This window comes from Netta rufina (assembly GCF_964035555.1).
Source record: "Netta rufina genome assembly, chromosome: 2".
Lineage (NCBI taxonomy): Eukaryota > Metazoa > Chordata > Aves > Anseriformes > Anatidae > Netta > Netta rufina.
The window spans coordinates 54,953,043-54,972,579 of NC_140124.1; the positions used below are offsets into that span (position 1 = coordinate 54,953,043).

Consider the following 19,537-nt stretch of genomic DNA (forward strand, 5'->3'; position numbering starts at 1 on the left):
TAATTATTTGCTGGAAAGAACTTTGGTAACTGTACCACAGAAACTTTCCCAGTATTTATAATTATACAACATGAGTCCATAGCCACTATTCCTATACGAAATGATTCATAAATAAAAAGATGCTTTTTCAGTACGTAGATCTGTTTATACTTGAGCCACTAAACTAACAGTGCAACACAATTACAATACTGTAACTTTCTATTAGCCAGCCTGAATATTAGATGTGGTTTAGCTTTACCTACATGTGCCTCAGAACAAGTTCATGTACCTCTTTTTTGCAGACAGATTTGCTCAACTGTATTTGTCTATGGAGTTGACTGGTATTATTACTAATATATGTGGTTTAAACGAAGTCAGTTGAGCTGACATTACATCCCATCTGGCGATGAAGCTTCTAGGTGGACACATCCACTGCAAGACTCCTTTTTCTTCTCTAAGAAAGCATAGTTTCCTAGTTTACTGCAAAAGCAATGAGTCATATGGATGAGATGAAAACCTGTTTGATCTCATTTGAATAAATAGATCATTTGCAGAACAGTAGCCAATAGGGGACATCCATTCTTATTAGTAGATGTATTTTTATGTTTCTGCAAAGTGAGTCGTGTTTTTGGCACTACTTGAAAATTAAAAATAACAAGATTCACATCATCTAGACAAATGGTATTTGCCCTTGTTGATCAAGTCCCATCCCATTTATATTCAAAATAGTATCACAGAATCTAAGGAATAAGGAATGTCATGGCAACATTTGTACAAGATTACTGAGCTTCATTGTTCCAAGACTGCTACTGCTTCCCCAGTCTTTCAAGAAAAACAAAGCTGAATGTAAATGAAAGCTAACAACAGAAGGAAGGGTGCTTGATATCTTCAAGTAAGAAGGGTCAGAGACAACAAAACTGAAAGGACACTGAACAATGTTCATGAAAGCTATATTTGAGTTCATACTGTTACAAAATATATGTCTTCCTTCCCAGAGTATTCTGACTGAGCAAAACCCTTCCTGTATGTGGAAAACCTTGGTTGCATAAAGTTTACAAGTCAGATGGTGACACTGCATCTTTAAAAACCCCTACCACAACCACAGATAAACTCTTATAATTATCACTTATTTCCTGGTTTCCCGGTCATCATTATCTTTATCTCCTAGCTCCCGTATGCAGCTGCCAAGATTTAAAAAAAAAAAAAAAAAAAAAAAAGCCAAAACAGGTAGCTGTGGACTTTCCTTGCATAAACTGGTATTCACTTGTTAACAGTCAGTAGAGAACAAAACTCCTGCTTCATACAAAATCATATTGGAAAGGAGAAATTGTACAAAAGCACTAGGTAGCTGAATGGCTCAGATAAATTAATTGTATTAAACATCCTAAGTGAGGACAGTTATCTTGATACGAGAGTATTATACTGAACAATTCAATGCTGTTCAGCACTGATTCTTCTTTAAGAAAAGAAGAAAAAACTTTCCCCCAAAATCTGTGTAATTCATATTAGAGTATTACTTTGAAGCTTAATCTCTCTGACTCTGAACACATTTAAATCCTACATTTTGTAAAAGCACTGAGCGCTTCCAAACCTCTGTGACATAGCATGGTTTTGAGGAAAAGAAGTATTACTTAAGGACAGTTCTCTCTAAAAACTTCTGTTTTTAGAAAAAAAAAAAAAAAAAAAAAACTTCTGTTTTTTGCTGTCTCTACAATGGGAAATTTTTACCCATGGAAAATATCTCCAGTGCATACAAACAATACATTTACAGTTTAGCAGTAAGAACATTACTTTGAATTCTTACTCACTTCAAGGTATCAAATGCTACAGTTTTGATAGACACATCCCTAATGAATGGGGATTGCAATGGGTACATAGAACAAGTTACAGGGAACTGAACTGCTGCAGACATCTCTTCTATCACTAACGGTCTCCAACCACAGAATTCAGAGAGACAAAACTGGGTTACCTGCTGCTGGACAAACCCAGCAGAAAAGTTCTTCTGCCAAGGAACAATACCTCCTTCAGAAAGATGAATAGCCTGCTACTAGAAAACAGCTTTTTTGCTCAGATGATCTGCTAACACATGCACACCCACAATGTTGACATGCTAACCAGATAAAAGGAAACATCAGAATCTTTATAGACCCACACAGAGTTTACTTCCAAAGATATATTTTTTTTATATGACTCTTTGTCTTCTCTTTTTAGTTTGCTTTTCAAGACCCATGAAATGCTGAGTGGCTACTTCAGTATGACTAGTCCCTTACACTGGTCTCTAACTTATGCCTTTTGGACAGATACCAAAAATATCTGTCAAGACTTGATGCCTGTGTTTTCAGTGCTCATCAAATATCTTGTTCACTATTTCTTAGTGTCTCACCCTCTTATTGTCTGGTGCAAACTTTGCAACACTTTTCATGTAAAAACATGATATCTTCAATATAATTTTTCCCCTCGAAGTAGTATCTGAATTCAGAGCATTTTCTTTAGATATTTTTTTTTAACTTTCCAAAAACATATATCCACAAGACACACCCATACGTAAAGTACAAAAAACAGAAAAGGGAGGAAAGAAAAGAAAGAAGTGAGGTATAGTTCTGAAATTAACAGGATTAATGTGTGACAATTCCAACTAGCACAATTAAAATATCCTTTATGTAAGAATACAATTGGCCAGATAACATGCTAGGGAACACCCTGGTCATATAAACTTGTACTGCTTCCCGGACCACAAACATACATGTCAAACAATGTCAGTTCACTACAAGTAGCATGAAACACTGCATATTTACCCCTTGGAATCAAACAATTCAAGCTTGTGCTTCTGTAAATTAAATGAAAACTTTAAAACCAAGTTTCAAAGATCAAGTTTCAAAACTATTGTCACCTTGGTTAACTATTGAAATCCTTTCACCTTCTTGGGTTTCTCATGAAAGGAGATGACGTGTTTCTGGCACAGGTATTCAAATACATCTTTGAATTATACAATCACAGAATGGTCTGGGTTGGAAAGGAGTTTAAAGACCATTTAATTCCAACCTTCCTGACATGGGCATAGACACTTCCCACTAGACCAGGTTGCTCAAAGCCCCATCCAACCTGGCCCTGAACACTTCCAGGGATGGGGCATCCACAGCTTCTCTGGGCAAGCTGTTCCAGTGCCTCACCACCCTCATAGTAAAGAATTTCAATCACGTTTTTGTGTCACTATACTCATCAGTATTTAAAATTTTACATCTAAAATTTTAATCCTTGTATTAGAACCTTGTATTAGAACCTGTCAAGGGAACAAGGAAGTACACCAGAATTCAGACCCAGGTAATCAGACCATCTAATAGATACTTCTCAGTGCCAAAAATCACAGATGCACATTCTCTGCTGCCTCATCTGCTTTTTCTCTGTTACAAACAGCTATTTCTCGATACAACTCAGATTATTTCATATGTCAAGGTAAAGGCAAAAGCAGATAAAGACCAATAATTTCTTCTTTCCTACCAGCTTTTCCTCCCCCTTCAGTCTCACTAAGAATATCATTATTGTTTTCTAGTGTGTATCCTTCAAAAGCCCAAGCATGAAGGCAATGAGAACCCTGAGAAGCAGTGGGCTCATCTTTTCTGCTGATCCCACATTGAAACTTGCTTAAAAGTAAATATTATACGATTTTACTCATCAGAAGGAAAGAAAGAAAGAGAAAATAAAATGAAGGAGAAAAAGATCTTGCTAACTTGACAACGGCCATGATCCAAGCTACTAACACCACTTGAAGACACATTCACACTATTTTTTGTCAGGTTAGATTTCAAAACTTCCACACACTTATGAAGTGGGATGCCCTTATAGTCAGTGGAGACAGTGGAATAACTGTAGGGCATGATGTACATGATCTCTTTTAAGATGTCTTCCTTATGCTTTTATTAGCTAGGAAGTAAGTCTAGGACAACTAGTACACTGGATAGATGAATCCCACACCTGAATCAAGAGAGTCATCAAAAAGCAATTCAAGAATTATGCTCAAATATGCCACCATCAATGACAGAGAACCATCCAAACAATATGCTTTCCTTGTATCTACCCAAGATTACCTCCTTTCCTGAGATATTACAATCAGTCACCATTTGTTTGCACAGTTATCCCTCCAATCAACCTGAGTGCAAATGCACTAACTGCATGCAAGTACGCAGGTAAGTCCCTAGCATCAGACATTTGCTGATGCAACTCTGCTTTCTCCCAAACACATCAGTCACTTTGATAATTCACTTCATAAATCTGCTGAAAATAACAGCTTATTTTACACCACTCTTCTCAAAATGTTCCAACTCCAGCAATCATACTATAATGAATATTCTACCAATGTTTACAAAATGAACATTCGATCAGGTTCAATACAGTCCTCCAACATTTGTGGAGAAGCCAAAGTCATGAGGAAAGAGCCAGTTCCCTGCCCGGTAGTATTGCTCTGAGCTAGTAGTTCTCAGCACACTCCTCATATCATTGCAACAGCTCTAGGCTTTTCTTCCCATGTACATGAATGAAACTGACTTAGAAGTAGAAAAATGTGGCTCTAATCCAGATCAGCACTACACAGCTGGCCCTCCAGACAGATATTCAAAAAAGCACCTGTGATTTTAGTCATTTTTCTGACCAAAAGAAAAGAAAATTACAGGGAAAAAAGGAACAAAAGGCATGGGAGCCCTCCATATTCATTTCAGCTTTCATTTACAAACAACTGCTTCAGATTCCATTGCTGAAGTGTCATCTGCTGAGTAGAAGCTGTTATTAGATTTCACATAGTCCAAAGTAGCACACGCCTTTTATAACTCCAGAGTATGATATCTTAAAGTGGAATCAGGGGAGAGAAACATTTGATTATATCCAGCTGTAAAACAAAAATCACAGCTCAACCAGGCCTAAGACTCTAGGAAATACCCATTGCTGCATGTGTGTATGATGAAAAATAAACTAAATACAAGAATAATCTGCTTCTGAGCAGAACTTTCCATCACAATTTCTATACCCCTCCTTACTTGATTTTTGAGCACTATAAGAATATAGATTTTTTCAGATTTTTAAGAAAAACTTATGGGTTTTATACATACAGATAAAATTCCTTTAATTACAAAGTGCATTTGTTTTAGGAGGAGAGTGGAAGTTTTTTTCTGCTCAAATCATACCTTAAATAATAGAGTTAAAAGTCAAGCAACTAAGATCTTAAAATTACAGACCTTGAACTTCAGATCTACTATTCTTAGTAGAGTACCGTTACTGCTACTATGTAACAAATTAATGAAAAAGTGGTTTCACTTTCAGGTTTGAATAACAAACATTTTATTTAAATTGTTATCTGCCCTTGGACAGTTCACAAACAAGACCAAAACTGATGAAAAATTAACCACAGAATTAGAGGAACAGTAACACCATTAGAAAGGAATGAAAATGATAGCATAAAGATTAAGCTGTGTATAGAAAAGTCCTGCTTAACAATTATTCAAGTACATGATTATATTTTCCCATGAGTTTTGAAGGTGTAGCCTGTACACCATTGAAGGTGGATTTATTTCTTTCAGTTTTCCTCACCCTTCCCCATTCTGATTTATTCCAAATCCAAGAAAAAGTTTCTTATATCTTTCTCTCTTATCCATGTTACCAAAATGTTTGTTTTAACATTTCTTCTTCTTAAAACATGTCTATGTTATGAAATGATAATCACTTTAATATGAAATGGGCAACCTCAGCAGTCAGTGAAATGTGTGAAGGAGATCTGTATACCCCAGAGAAATGTAAAACATTGTTTTCTTGAAAGCTGAAAAGAATGGTGCTTATAATTGTTCACCTACCCACCATGCCTTGGAAACTTTTGTTCTTTCCATACCTTATATATTCAGCTATTACCATATAAGAAAATCCTCAGTTTTACAAAACTGCTGTATCTCTTGGGTATCATTTTTCCTAGTGACTATAGTCATTTTATACATTGCCATCAAGATAATCAATGGAGATAGTAACACATCTATTTGCCCTTTGCAAATTATTCAATAGGCTGGAAAAGGTGAGTGATCTCTTTAAGAGTGCAGAACACAGCATTTCTTGTCTTGGAACTACTTTCCAGCATTGAATTACATACCATTAGCAAGGGTGAACAGAAAAGGCAGAACCTTGTCAATTAACCATGTACAATACTTTTTTATTATTATTATTTATTTAAGTATCATTAGATAATAAAATTCCGTAATTGAAACAAGACCCTGAATACAGAATAAATGGATACTGTTAATTCATACCTCATTGTGCTGTCAACAGATTACCACACGACTAATACCACATCTAGCTTGAAGCAAGAAAATCCAGATTTTGCCTCTGACGAGTTAATCTTATTGCTATTATTCATGGTGGATCCATTTGAAAAACAAGCATGTAGAAACTGTCTTGCAAAACAAAACAGAAGAACCATAAATGTTTGTAATCAAGTATTCATTTTCATAACATATTTATCTTCTTTTGCATATTTGTTGCCTCTAAAAACATACTGTGAATTAATTTGTATTGAATAACTGATACCTGTCTATCGGTTATGCCACATTATTTTACCACCAAATAACTTTAGACAAAATTTTTACAAATTGCTTATATTGAAATGTTATCTTTAATAATAAGATCCATGGGGATTGTCTTCTGTTACTGATTACTGTCTACAATTGACACGGAAAAGGTTGAGGTATTCAATATTTTTGCTATCTACCTGGATATGTGTAAGGCTTTTGATACTGTTCCTCACAACATCCTTGTCTACAAAATGGAGTGACATGGATTTGATTGATGGACCGCTCAGTGGATAAGAAATTGGCTGGATGTTCACTTTCAAAACTCTGAGGACGACATCTTGATTTGCCTCAAGGGTCTCTACTGGGACCCGTATTATTCAATATCTTTGTAGATGACATGGAGAGTGGAATTGAGTGCACCCACATAAATTTGCAGATGAAACTAAGCTGAGTGCTGCTGTCAACATGATAGAGTGAAGGGATGTCATCCAGAAGGATTTTGACAGCCTGAAGAAGCTGTCCCATATGAACCAAATGAAGTTCAACAAGGCCAAGTGCAAAGTCCTGAACCTGGGTCAGGTCAATTCCAAACATGAATATAGGCTGGGCAACAAGTGGATTGAGAGCAACCCTGTGGAGAAGAACTCAGGGCTATCAGTGGACAAAAAACTGAACACGAGCTTGCAGCCCAGAATGCCAGTCTTATCCTGGGATGCACAGAAAAAAAATAAATTTTATATATATATATATAATATGTATAATATATATATGTATATTATATATATATAATATTATATATATGTATATATATATATATAATATACATATATATATATATATATGTATCTATCAGATCAAGGAAGGTTATTCTCCCCTTCTGCTCTGCCCTTTTGAGACCCCATTGGGAGTACTGAATTCAGTTCCGGGGCCTGCAGCATAAGAAAGACATGGACCTGTTTGAATGGGTCTAGAGGAGAGCCATAAAGATTATTAAAGAGCTGGAGCACCTCTCCTACAAAGACAGGCTGAGGGAGTTGGAGTTGTTTAGCCTAAAGAAGAGAAGTCTCTGGGGAGACCTTATTGCAGCCTTCGAGTGCTTAAAGGGGACTTATAAAAAAGATGCAGAGCAACTTTTTAGCAGGGACTACAGTAATAGGACAAGAGGTAACAGTTTTAAACTAAAAGAAGGTAGATATGGATTAGATATTATTATATATTAGATATCATTATTAGATATATAGAAGGTATTTTGAGCAAGTTTGCTGATGACACCAAACTTGGAGGAGTTGTGGACTCGAATGAGGGTGGAAAGGCCTTGCAGAGGGATCTGGATAGGTTGGAGAGCTGGGCGATCACCAACCGCATGAAGTTCAATAAGAGCAAGTGCCGGGTCCTGCACCTGGGACGGGGAAACCCTGGCTGCACGTACAGACTGGGCAATGAGACGCTGGAGAGCAGCCTAGAAGAGAGGGATCTGGGGGTCGTGGTAGACAGCAAGTTGAATATGAGCCAGCAGTGTGCCCTGGCAGCCAGGAGGGCCAACCGTGTCCTGGGGTGCATCAAGCACGGCATCGCTAGTAGGTCAAGGGAGGTGATTGTCCCGCTCTACTCTGTGCTGGTGCGGCCTCACCTCGAGTACTGTGTGCAGTTCTGGGCACCACAGTATAAAAAGGACATGAAACTGTTGCAGAGTGTCCAGAGGAGGGCTACGAAGATGGTGAAAGGCCTGGAGGGGAAGACGTACGAAGAACGGCTGAGGTCACTGGGCCTGTTCAGCCTGGAGAAGAGGAGGCTGAGGGGAGACCTCATCACAGTCTACAACTTCCTCGTAAGGGGGTGTCGAGAGGCAGGAGACCTTTTCTCCATTAACACTAGTGACAGGACCCGCGGGAATGGGGTTAAGCTGAGGCAGGGGAAATTTAGGCTTGACATCAGGAGGGGGTTCTTCACAGAGAGGGTGGTTGCACACTGGAACAGGCTCCCCAGGGAAGTGGTCACTGCACCGAGCCTGTCTGAATTTAAGAAGAGATTGGACTGTGCACTTAGTCACATGGTTTGAACTTTTGGGTAGACCTGTGCAGTGTCAAGAGTTGGACTTGATGATCCTTAAGGGTCCCTTCCAACTCAGGATATTCTATGATTCTATGATTCTATATTAGGAGCAAAATCTTTACTCAGAGGGTGGTGAAACTGGCATGGGTTGCCCAGAGAGGTTGTGGATGCCCCATCCCTGGAAGTGTGTAAGGCCAGGCTGGATGGGGCTTTGAGCAACCTGGTCTAGTGAGAGGTGTCCCTGCATATGGTAGGGGGTTTGAATTAGATGATTTTTAAAGTCCCTTCCAATCCAAACTATTCTATGATTCTATGATCTTGTCACAATAAAATTCAAATACAGCTTGAACGATGTTGAAAGGACATACCAGCTGACAATCGTAAGATTTACATGTAAGTGGGGATTGGTTTCCAACATCACTTCTAAATAGCTAATTTCTTGCAAGTGACTTTAATCATTAGGATCATTATATTCTTATACATTAAAATGTTTTAAAAATGATTTGGTAAAGTAAGCATTGTTCTGACAGAGTTTTTAACAGTGGTGAAGTTAAGACCATCAGTTACAATATTTTAGCAAGGCTACCGTGACTCAAATTGATCTGTGCCACAGTGGATGCATCTGACTAATGGCTGGTAACTTGCACGCACAAGGTGGGACAAGTATAGAATCACAGAATTATATCATCAGATCAATTTAAGTCACAGCAGCCTTGCTAACTATAAGAAGAAATTACCAATATTTATACTGGTGACCTTTCGGTAAATGACAAGTGCCAGATTTCACTCTCTTTTTTAAAACACTGAGTCATGGCAAATAAACGTAACCAATGTCAAAACACTGAAAAAAAACACTTGAAAAACTGAAACTGAAAACTTGACATCTGATATCAAAAATTGATGAGTTTGCAACTATTGGTAATTAATTTTTATTTTATTTTTTTTCTGTACATAGTAGCAGGCTCAGAATATCCCTCTCTTTTCTTAATAGGTTGTTAAACTTTTCACAAAGATTTGCAGAAGTCTCTGTAAAACGATGAACAGGAAGGTCTCAGCTCTTAACAGCCTTGATAGAGATGGAGAATAGGCAGCAAAAGCACACTACTTTGGTATGATAGTCATCATAATTATCTCAGTTGCAGACCTCCATTGATTTAACAAGAAAGAAATATTTATTTTCCTAGATGGAAAAAAAATATTTTTTTTCCGTTTTATACAAAAATAAAAATTTTCTCTTTTACCCATTCCTCAGTATTGGTATCCTTGAACTGAAGCTTTTGTAGACTGCAATTGTAACATATATTGTGGTATATAACAAATAAAATTATTTGGGTTCATCAAATCTGAACTCTTGGAAGTTTGTGCAGCCTCCTAAACAACTGGTCAATTTGTCCTTATACCGTTTCATTCAACCCATTCACCTGTTTCAAAGAAGCTCTTCAAAGAGAGGTTTTCTTTCCAAAAAGTAAGATTTTCAGTGTCCAGAACTGGAAAACCCAAGTAATCACATCATATGAAAATAACACTTTGCTAGTATGTAATATAGTCTCAAATTGCACCAGAGGTTTAAATTAGGAGGAACTTCTTCATGGAGGGGGTGGGCAAGCGTTGGAATGGGTTGCCCAGGAAGTCGGTGGAGTCCCCATATCTGGAGGTATTTAAAAGATGTGTGAATGTTAGTGATGGGGATCGGTTGAAGGTTTAATCTGATGATCATGAAGGCCTTTTCCAACCAGATTCTATGATTTTATTGATATTTCTACAGTATGCTGCAGACCAGCCATGGCTTTGGATTTAAAAGCAAAACCATCTGCAAGGTTTTCACAGCATTCATAAATGCCAGTTTCTTTAATAAATTCTTAAAAGTCAGAAGTCATGCTTAGAATAGTTTATTAAAAAGTTGATGTTTTTGAATGCTCTTCATCACCTTGTAAGGTGACCACAGCAGACTGATATAGGAGCACATTGCCATAACTTTACACTAAAGAGAGAAAAAAACTGTCATCTGGAATTATCAAACCTAGATTCATTTTCACAACCATGACTTGCATGAACAGTCTTTCCCTCTCCTATGTAGTGAAGGAATAAATATATAACTGTGTTAAGAAACCATATTTCAGCCACTGCATCTGTCAGGAGGAAAGCAGTTATGCAGTAATAAACATTCTTGCTTAATAAGGAATCCTGGTCTCTGAATTCAAACAAACCACTTTATTCACATTCATCAGGATATACTCTTATCTAAACAATACAAACAAAGCAAATATCTTTTATATGGAAGTAATGGAGATTCACCTGAAATGCAGTTCCACTTAAAGATGCTCTAATATAACCTCATTCAGGGAAAAGCTGTGCCTTTGCATTACCTTCACATTTAGAGCTGATCAAACTGAGCTGAGCAGGTGAACACACACATTTTCAGCACAGACGTGCATCTGGTAGTGTACTGAGATTTTATAAACTGTAGGGTTTATTTCCCATTTTTAAATAATAGATTACTATTTTTGCAATGAAAAATTGTCAGCTACCAGCAAGATAGCAACACAACTGCTCAGATGTGATAGCCCTTTCCATTATTTTACTTGTTAGCACCTAACTAATTTGTATGTGGCCTTTAGTGCCCAGGCGGCCAAGAAGGCCAATGGCATCCTGGCTTGTGCCAGGAATAGTGTAGCTAGCAGGACCACGGAGGTGATCATCCCCCAGTACTCTGCTCTGGTGAGGCCACACCTCAAATGCTGTGTTCAGTTTTGGGCCCCTCACTACAAGAAGGACATCAAAGCCCTGGAGCATGTCCAGAGAAGGGCTACGAAACTGGTGAAGGGCCTGAAACACAAGTCTTGTGAGGAGCAGCTGAGGGAACTGGGGTTGTTTAGTCTGGAGAAGAGGAGGCTCAGGGGAGACCTTATTGCTCTCTACAACTACCTGAAAGGAAGTTAGGGAAGTTGTGGGGAGCTGGGGGTAACTAGTGATAGGACTAGAGGGAATAGCCTCAAGTTGTGCCAGGAGAGGTTCAGGTTAGAAATTAGGAAACAGTTCTCAGAAAGAGTAGTCAGGCAGTGGCCAGGGAAGTGGTGGAGTCACCATCCCTGGGGGTGTTTAAGAAAAGGTTGGATGTGGTACTTAGGGACATGGTTTAGTGGGTGACATTTGTAGTAGGGGGATGGTTGGACCAGAGGATCTTGGAGGTCTTTTCCAACCTTAATGTTCCTGAACCTGTAGTTCATAAACTGCTTTCTTTGTTTTTGGTGAGAAAGGCATGAGTCCCAGAAGGAACATAAAAGGTTACTGGGGGCAATTACTACCAGCCTGGTTTTGCCTCTGCTGCCATGACCTAGGAGGTTTTAGGAGGATTTTTTCATATAAAAATATTTTAAGCTTTGATAGCTAAAGAGACAAAAAAGAAATACACAGAAAGAACAGATGAAATATCATTATTATCTGCATTTCACTGAGAGCGCACAAAAAAAAAAAAAAAAAAAGCAGCAGCTATGTCTATAGAGGAAGCCTGAAGGAAGACCCTGTTAAAAAAGAAAATAGTACTGTATCATAACACTCCGTTCTATACCAGAGCACCAAACATTTAAAGGTGAATAAACTACATATAATAAGAGGTCACATAAACTGCAGGCTTCTTTAACCTTCATTAACAAAGACACTAAGCTGATGAAGAGTATTTTCTTCTATGAAATCTGGGATGACAAAACTGGGAAGTGCTACAGCAGGCTAAATAAGGAATTTTGGTTCTCTTCCCTATAAATCTTCAGAGAAATAAGAGAATTCTTTTCAGACATATAGAATATTACTCAAAAACATTGCAGAAGATGATCCAGGGACCCGGCAACAATAAGTGAACTCTTGCTGGGCAAGCACATCTGTGATTTGCAACATTTTAGCATGAATTTGTCTAAAATAAACCATAACCACTGTATTAATGAGTCTACTGAGATATAAATCCTGACACAAAAACACACACATAGCCCTAAGCATCACAACTGAGGAAGAATGATACTCCTTTCAAATCGGTACTATTCTGGTTCTAAAATCACACACATGCTGGATGTTCAAGGGTTCAGCTCCAGCAAGCCTCACTTCCACCTCAGGGCCCCACAGCTAGTGTTTCCTAATAACTGGCTCTTCTCATTCAGGGGTTCCCTGCTAGTGTTAGATGTAGGTATGTAGGTGACCAGGTCTATACTGGAGCAAGAGCCATCACTCACACCAGAGACATGTACTCAGTGTTTCAACAAGTTGGTCTTTACTTACAGTATACTCCTGCTTTACCAATTATTTTTGTTCTTTTCCATCTTTTATGTGAGAAATACAAATGCAGAAATCCAGAATTTATGTTTCTCTGATGATGTTGAAAAGAATGAGCCTAAGGTATCCAATTTCTAAGTATGAGATACGTTATTGTGAAACATAATTAGCTCACTTGAATCAGTCCCTTGCCTTAGCTGCAAAACAAATCCACTGATTTTCTAAGATTTTCACATCATATTCCCCTTTTAGAGATTTTTTGACATGAGCAGCTGGATATGATCACCAGTCAGCATCTGGATGAGACTTCTTGCAGCAGTCAGTAGAAAAGATGAAGAAAACTTTCACAACTGACCAAGAAAATGTCTCAGTTTGGAGGGCATTTGCCCCACTTCAATCAAGAGAAGTTATTAGCTCAAAGATTTTGGAACTGGGGGCATAAAATATCATCTTGTTTCCTTCTACAGTTTGTTTTCCCATTTATATTAATGCCAACTGGCTTTCTTTTAATATTTGACTATGTTTCTTTGCAAACTAGTCACTTCTATAATTAGCTTAGTTAGGTCAAACTTGAATAGGCAAAATTTATATTAACTTTAAAATTGAGCAACAGCTTTAGGATTATTTTTTCAGAAGATTAGACCAAATTTGGCTCTAGTCATATACATATTTTTTCCTTACTTCCTTTTTCAAATCTTAAACATCTGTACAGAACATGGGTGGATCTTCTTAGAAAATTTCAGTGGGAATGAAGCCTATTGCTTCTGTTTATGCAATTCATTTTTGATGTAAAGGGTTCTCAGAAAACTAAACTGAGGCTGTATTGAAAAGAAAACAATTGATCAGGGTGGGGATGGACCTCAGACCATGCTCATGCCAAAGCATAGAAAAGCATAGTCAGATACATGTTTACTTGCAATCTGTCAGCTTTGGACGTGTAGCTAAAGACAAATTTTTCCCTCTTCTCTCATGCTAAGGACTCAAATTTAAGACTTTAGAAAAATCAGAATTTTAACATCTTCCAGGTGTCATAAAGCTGTGCCATATCTCAGCAAAACTGAGGGTCTCTTTACATCATAGACATGATGGGGTCAAAAGAAACATAGGAACAGCAGGAACAAGTCCGTTGCAATTAATTATTTTGCTGAAATAACAAATAAAATAAAAATAAAAATAAAAATTATTATTTATAACTTATTAAAAAAAAAAAAAAAAACATTCTCCTTACATATACTACTCTGTCAGAACTCTCTTCCAAAACATAAATTGCTGTTTCATTCCTAGCCTACTACTCCACTGCTGGCAAACACAGAATGATTGGCTGGGAGCTCCCAGGGAAACAGGTATGTGACTGTTGCAAGAAAATGACTGTTGCAACAGTAATGCAGGCTTCAAATAACAGAATGCCTTACACTGAAACAGGTGACACATGACTAACACAGACAATACAGATAACAATCAAATCCTTTATTTCTCAATTTCAGTCCAATACCAAATAAATGAGACTGGTCTGCCCCCTCAGGAAACAGTCAGCAGATTCAAACACTGGGAATTTCATAACAGTCTCTTAGATATTAATTTATGAATTGTTATTTCATTTATTGATTCAGCTTAAAAAGAAAAGCACTCTATAGTTTTCTTTTTTATCCATGAGAAATTAGTTTGGGGATGTGCTCCTTAAAACTCCAAGTTGCCATGCTTCTCCTGAAATTCAGTTTAAGAGAGGATTTTCGGAGTGACAAGATGTGTAAGGATACAAGATGAGTAACTGTGCAGCAAAAGACACATAGAAAACAAGTAGGCATCCATTTGTCTTTGCTGAAAGGAATTTCTTTGAAGGATGATCATTTTCTGGACTCATCTGTCACCACTGTCCCTAATTACATTGGAAAAATTGGTCAGCTCTAATGGGAAACATAAGGATACTCTCTTCACTGTATCTTTTACTGTCCAGAATCATGCAGCATCCTGCCCTCTTTTTTCTTTCCCAATACATTTGCTTAAATGATGGTTATAGGATTGCACTCTTTAGTGACATTTGCTTCTCAGTGTCTCCAAAACACAACATGCATCTTTTGCTTAAAAAGGCATGCTTCTGGCAGCTCAATAAAATTAACATAACAACATAACTCTAACAGCTGAATTAGAGAAAGGAGATGGCTTATACCTAAATAGCTACATTGTGGCCATCTTCATTTTTCCAGGAGTGACCCCTTGATTATTTATTTCTCTGTATTTTTAGTCTTTTAATTGCAGAAAAAAAATAAACAAGCCCAAATCAATGGGAAATCCACATACTTCTGAACAGAGGTGCCTGGTGATCTGTCAACAAAAGGAGTACATAAATAACACGAGTATGTAAATGCCATTAGCCCTATCACTACCACTAAAAATATTTAATTTCTAGAGATGATAATGATGTAAAATCAGGAAAGGTGACAGGACTGTGCTACAATACCATTTTTTTTGGACAGTTTTTTTTAGTGAATGTTCTCTTTGAATCAAATTACTGGATGAGTCCTTGTGAAAAAAAGTAGTAGAGCTCTTTGTCTTTAAGAAATGCAGTGCAAGATTAACCAATAGCACATATTAATCTAGCAAAGCTTGATATCATACACTAAGTAAAAGCTTCTAATTAATCAAAGCTCTTTATATATGTCACTTTTCAGTACAAATTGGTACTAAAGTTTTTAGCATTGACATGCCATGTAGATCTGTATTTCCTATATTTGTATAGTGTTTGTTACCACAGCAGCCAATCAATCAACCAGATTGTTCAGTTGTATACTATAATTCCCCACCATTTTAACTACCTACTCATGTTTTTATCTTCAGAGCTATTTGTAAATAACGTAAAAGCATCAACAAAACTGGAAATGACCAATCCCCTTCCCTTTTGTCAGTCCCCAGGTTTTTTTTTTTTATTATTATTATTTTTAATTAAAAGAGGCATGGAGGTTACTTTTCTATTTTCTGGTTGCCCTTCATATTCCAGTGTCCAAACATGAACCATTGAAACCCATGTGTCTAAACAATTTGAAAATATTTGAAAACCCCACTTGCACCCTTAATATATTTAAGCTTTCAAAAACTTTTGACAATATGACCCAGAGAATGTGTATCCTAATTTCTGTATGAATCCTCACAGAAAAATAGGAAAATTGATGGAGAAAATGTTACTAGACAGTGCTTCTGTAAGATGTTACTTGGTATCCTGATGTTTTGCAGTTGATATGTGATTGCTATATATTTTCAGCAAGATTAGGATCAGTTTCAGAGATTAAAAGTCCCATTTTGTTTTCCAGTACCAGTTGCCATATATGACAGCATCATCTCTTTAAAACTAGCCAAAAGTGTGGTTTTTAAAGAATACAAGTTTGTTAAGAATGAAATTGGGAAATAAGTAACAGAACTGTCAGAAAATCTTGCAGTAAAATTAAGTGACAGCAAATTGAAGTCACTGAAATCTCTCTCATGACTGTTTGGCCAAGCAGTGAAATAATGCAGAGTAATTGATGGCATTCTTCTTCCAGTGCTGCATATGAGGAAAAATGAGGAAACCTTCAGACTGACAGGTAATTTTAGGAAAAAAACAGCAGGAATTTTCTCGTACAGGCAATGAAAATAACACCAAAGGGGAAGTACTATCACAAAGAACAAAGGCATTTTTAACCCTATCAAAGGGTTCTTAACTAATTGAATGTCAAGAGAATTCAGAAACATCAGTCCTCCAAACCTTGGAAAAATCTTGCACCAGAATACTTAAACTCTTGAAGAAATCTTAGCACAAGGTGTATAAAAAGCTGCTTGCTTTTTCACCTGCATTAACAAAGGCAGTCTAATACTTTGACTCCTGTAAGCATCCTTCTCTCCTGCAATTAATCCCATTAGTTAAGGATACTTACCAATATGAACAAGATATCATCAAAGAACTCAGTTTCATGATTATAATACATTTGTAAAGGAGATCAAACAGGGCAAAACTACGGTGCTTCCTTCAAAATAAGTAAAATTACTTTTTTACTTAGATGAGTACAATCCAACTCATTCTATAATTCTATGAGTTGCAACATTAAAATTATTGCTCTATAGCATAGAGGTATTTGTACTTGCAGTACCTGTATTGCAAGACTTTTTCTTTGTATACAGATGCCGCTGGCAGATTTCAATGCAATTTTTGCTAGCTGGACAAGAAGGGCCTACTTTCCTTAACTCCTGATGCTCTTTCCCACAGCTAGAGGGGAAATTCATGAATGCATCTTTCACTCAATGCCATGAGCTTCAAGACTTTACCCTTTAAAAGGCTGAAAGGTTGTAAAGTCACCCACCGTGTGCAAATAAAAGTCCTAAGGGAAAAACGTCTAAGTTGTAAGATTAAATTATGAAATACTGTCAACAGGTGGAACTTTTCAACATGGATATCAGTCATAGGGAAACATAGGGAACTGTTTAACACATAGCACTGAAGTACATTTCATTACCTATCATGTCTATCAGCTGGTTAAGATCTTGCATAATACACATGAGGTGATACTAAATAGGAGAAAAGATCAGAGCTAATATGAGACAAGAATGTAGCTGGGGCAGGTGTGGCAGCATCTACCTTGTGACTACCCTGCCTTGAGAGCAGCACCCAAAACAGCACCAGTGCAGTTTCAAATCCAGTAGGATGTTCTGCATTAGGCTATCTTGTATCACACCAGAGCTAATTCATTAGATTCTTGTTTTCTGAAGTGCTGAACACCTGCAGTTTCCTCTGATTTCAGTTGGTGTGAAGGGTACTCAGCGCTTCCAAAAACCAAGCATTATGCATGAGCAGACATGCATCGAAGAAGCTGATGCTCCACAAAGCCAAAAATGCCACAAATTACACAAGCCCTGTGAGTTTCCTACAGAGTACAGTTTGAAGTGTGCAGCTTTGTAGAGAGATGTCTAAATAGCTCCAGCAACTACAAAACAGAAATAGAGATAAGATAACCTCACTGCTGTCAGTCTTGCAGTGCTATGGTCACTCAAACAAAATGCACTCACTCTTCATGCTATCTGGCAGGCATAGAAACAAACTGCAGCAGTTTCAATACAACACATAATTTTACATTTGGACAGGATAGTTTCATACAAGAGGTGGATTTCTGAATTGGTGTATGAAGAAATGTTATTGTCTTCTTACTGAGAAGGAAATCAGAAGAGGGAACTGCACAGAGGAAAACAGACTTACATGATTTTAAAAGTACATTGCTTTAGTAATTTAAAAGAAAAAGAAAAAAGAAAAAGAAAAAAAAAAAAAACATGGATATAAGTAACATTTGTCTAAAATGCAATGAAATATAAAGTAAATATAAAAACAACTGCCTGAGGTAAAAATAATACCAGCTAGTGTTGATTAACTCACTAGTTGGTTTTCATTAATGTGCTCTATTATGCACACTTGAGTTAAATGGGTCTACCTGTGTTCATGGGGCCACATTGCAGGGACTTAGGAGCTACAGCTTAGCCCTATGCTAGTGGGAACCAAATATAGGAGGATTTTAATTTGTCTGGAACATAAATATTTTACATGTGTTAGGGATAACAATAAATCCTGGCTCCCATTATGTGATAAAGCTATCCAGCACCAAACATAAATTGTTGTGAAAGGTGCTCTGACATAAAAAGCTGAAGAAAGGAGTGTTAGTGGAATTATTCCTTGATGAAGTATTATCATGAATTTTCACTGTTGTCATAACTGAATGACAACATGAAGGCAAGCGAATGGCTAAGACAAAAACACCTTTCACTGAATACAATATAATTGATGTTGAGTAGAGTAGAATTTTTCCTGAAAAAAACTGCCCAAATTTGGCAAGTCTAGCCTGTTATATGTGAGGAATAAAATAGGGATGTCCAAACTATTCTGTTTTAGAGAACTTGCACATCCTTAATAGGTATTACGCTGTTCACTGTTCTAAGTATTTGAGATCATCAGGGTTTTTTGTTTGTTTGTTCATAAGGACAAATATTGTTGTATAGTGAGAACTATCAAAACTCAAACTCTTACTTGATAAATTCTGTCAGGTTGCACCATTTTTTGGAGTCCACTTTCTTCATCATCTCTTCAAAGAATTTTCCACAGGCAGGCAACTTTTCTAACATCAGAGATTCATTGCAGGGTCTAGTCTGTTGATGTGCACCTAGGTAAGATAAGAAAGCACCTTAAATGCCAAATATTGGAATAGAAGAAGCACAAACGCATAATTTGCAAACTCACATAATTCTGCTTGCCTCTTTCTGTTGGAAACCTAAACCTAACATTCCATTTCTTTTCCTTGTATTAATTAGTTTGAAAGTAAGATCCCATCATTGCTGAAAAGATTTGGTGGCTTTTTTCCCACTTCATTCTCTGCTGCTCCAGAGAACCTGAAATCCTACCTTCTTCCATGAAAAAAGGAATCTTACTTGCTTGCCTACTTGACAACCAATTACTGCTTTATGGTTTTCATTTTCTCTATCTCTTTCCTCAGCTTCAGTTACTTCATTCACAGTTGCTACATAAATAACAAATACTAATAACTTAAGGCTGTCAGGAAATTTCACAATGAAAATCAAAGTTTCTCCCAACTTCTCCCTCTTTTCTAATTATGTTCTAATTTTATATTGTGTTGGCCAAACACAGTCAGGTGAAGTATGCGAGTCTTCACTTAAAGAGAAGTCAGACATAGCCCTCA

The 19,537-nt window shown here is 37.1% G+C and overlaps 1 protein-coding gene across 1 annotated transcript in view; it reads right to left on the reverse strand.

Moving 5' to 3' along the window:
• RAMP3 (receptor activity modifying protein 3) overlaps positions 1-19,537 on the reverse strand; it is a 51,668-nt gene that overhangs the window by 12,598 nt on the left and 19,533 nt on the right. The window contains exon 3 of the mRNA XM_084281207.1: positions 18,871-19,003. Within this exon, the coding sequence (XP_084137333.1) occupies positions 18,871-19,003 (133 nt within the window). The remainder of the gene's footprint in view (positions 1-18,870; positions 19,004-19,537) is intronic.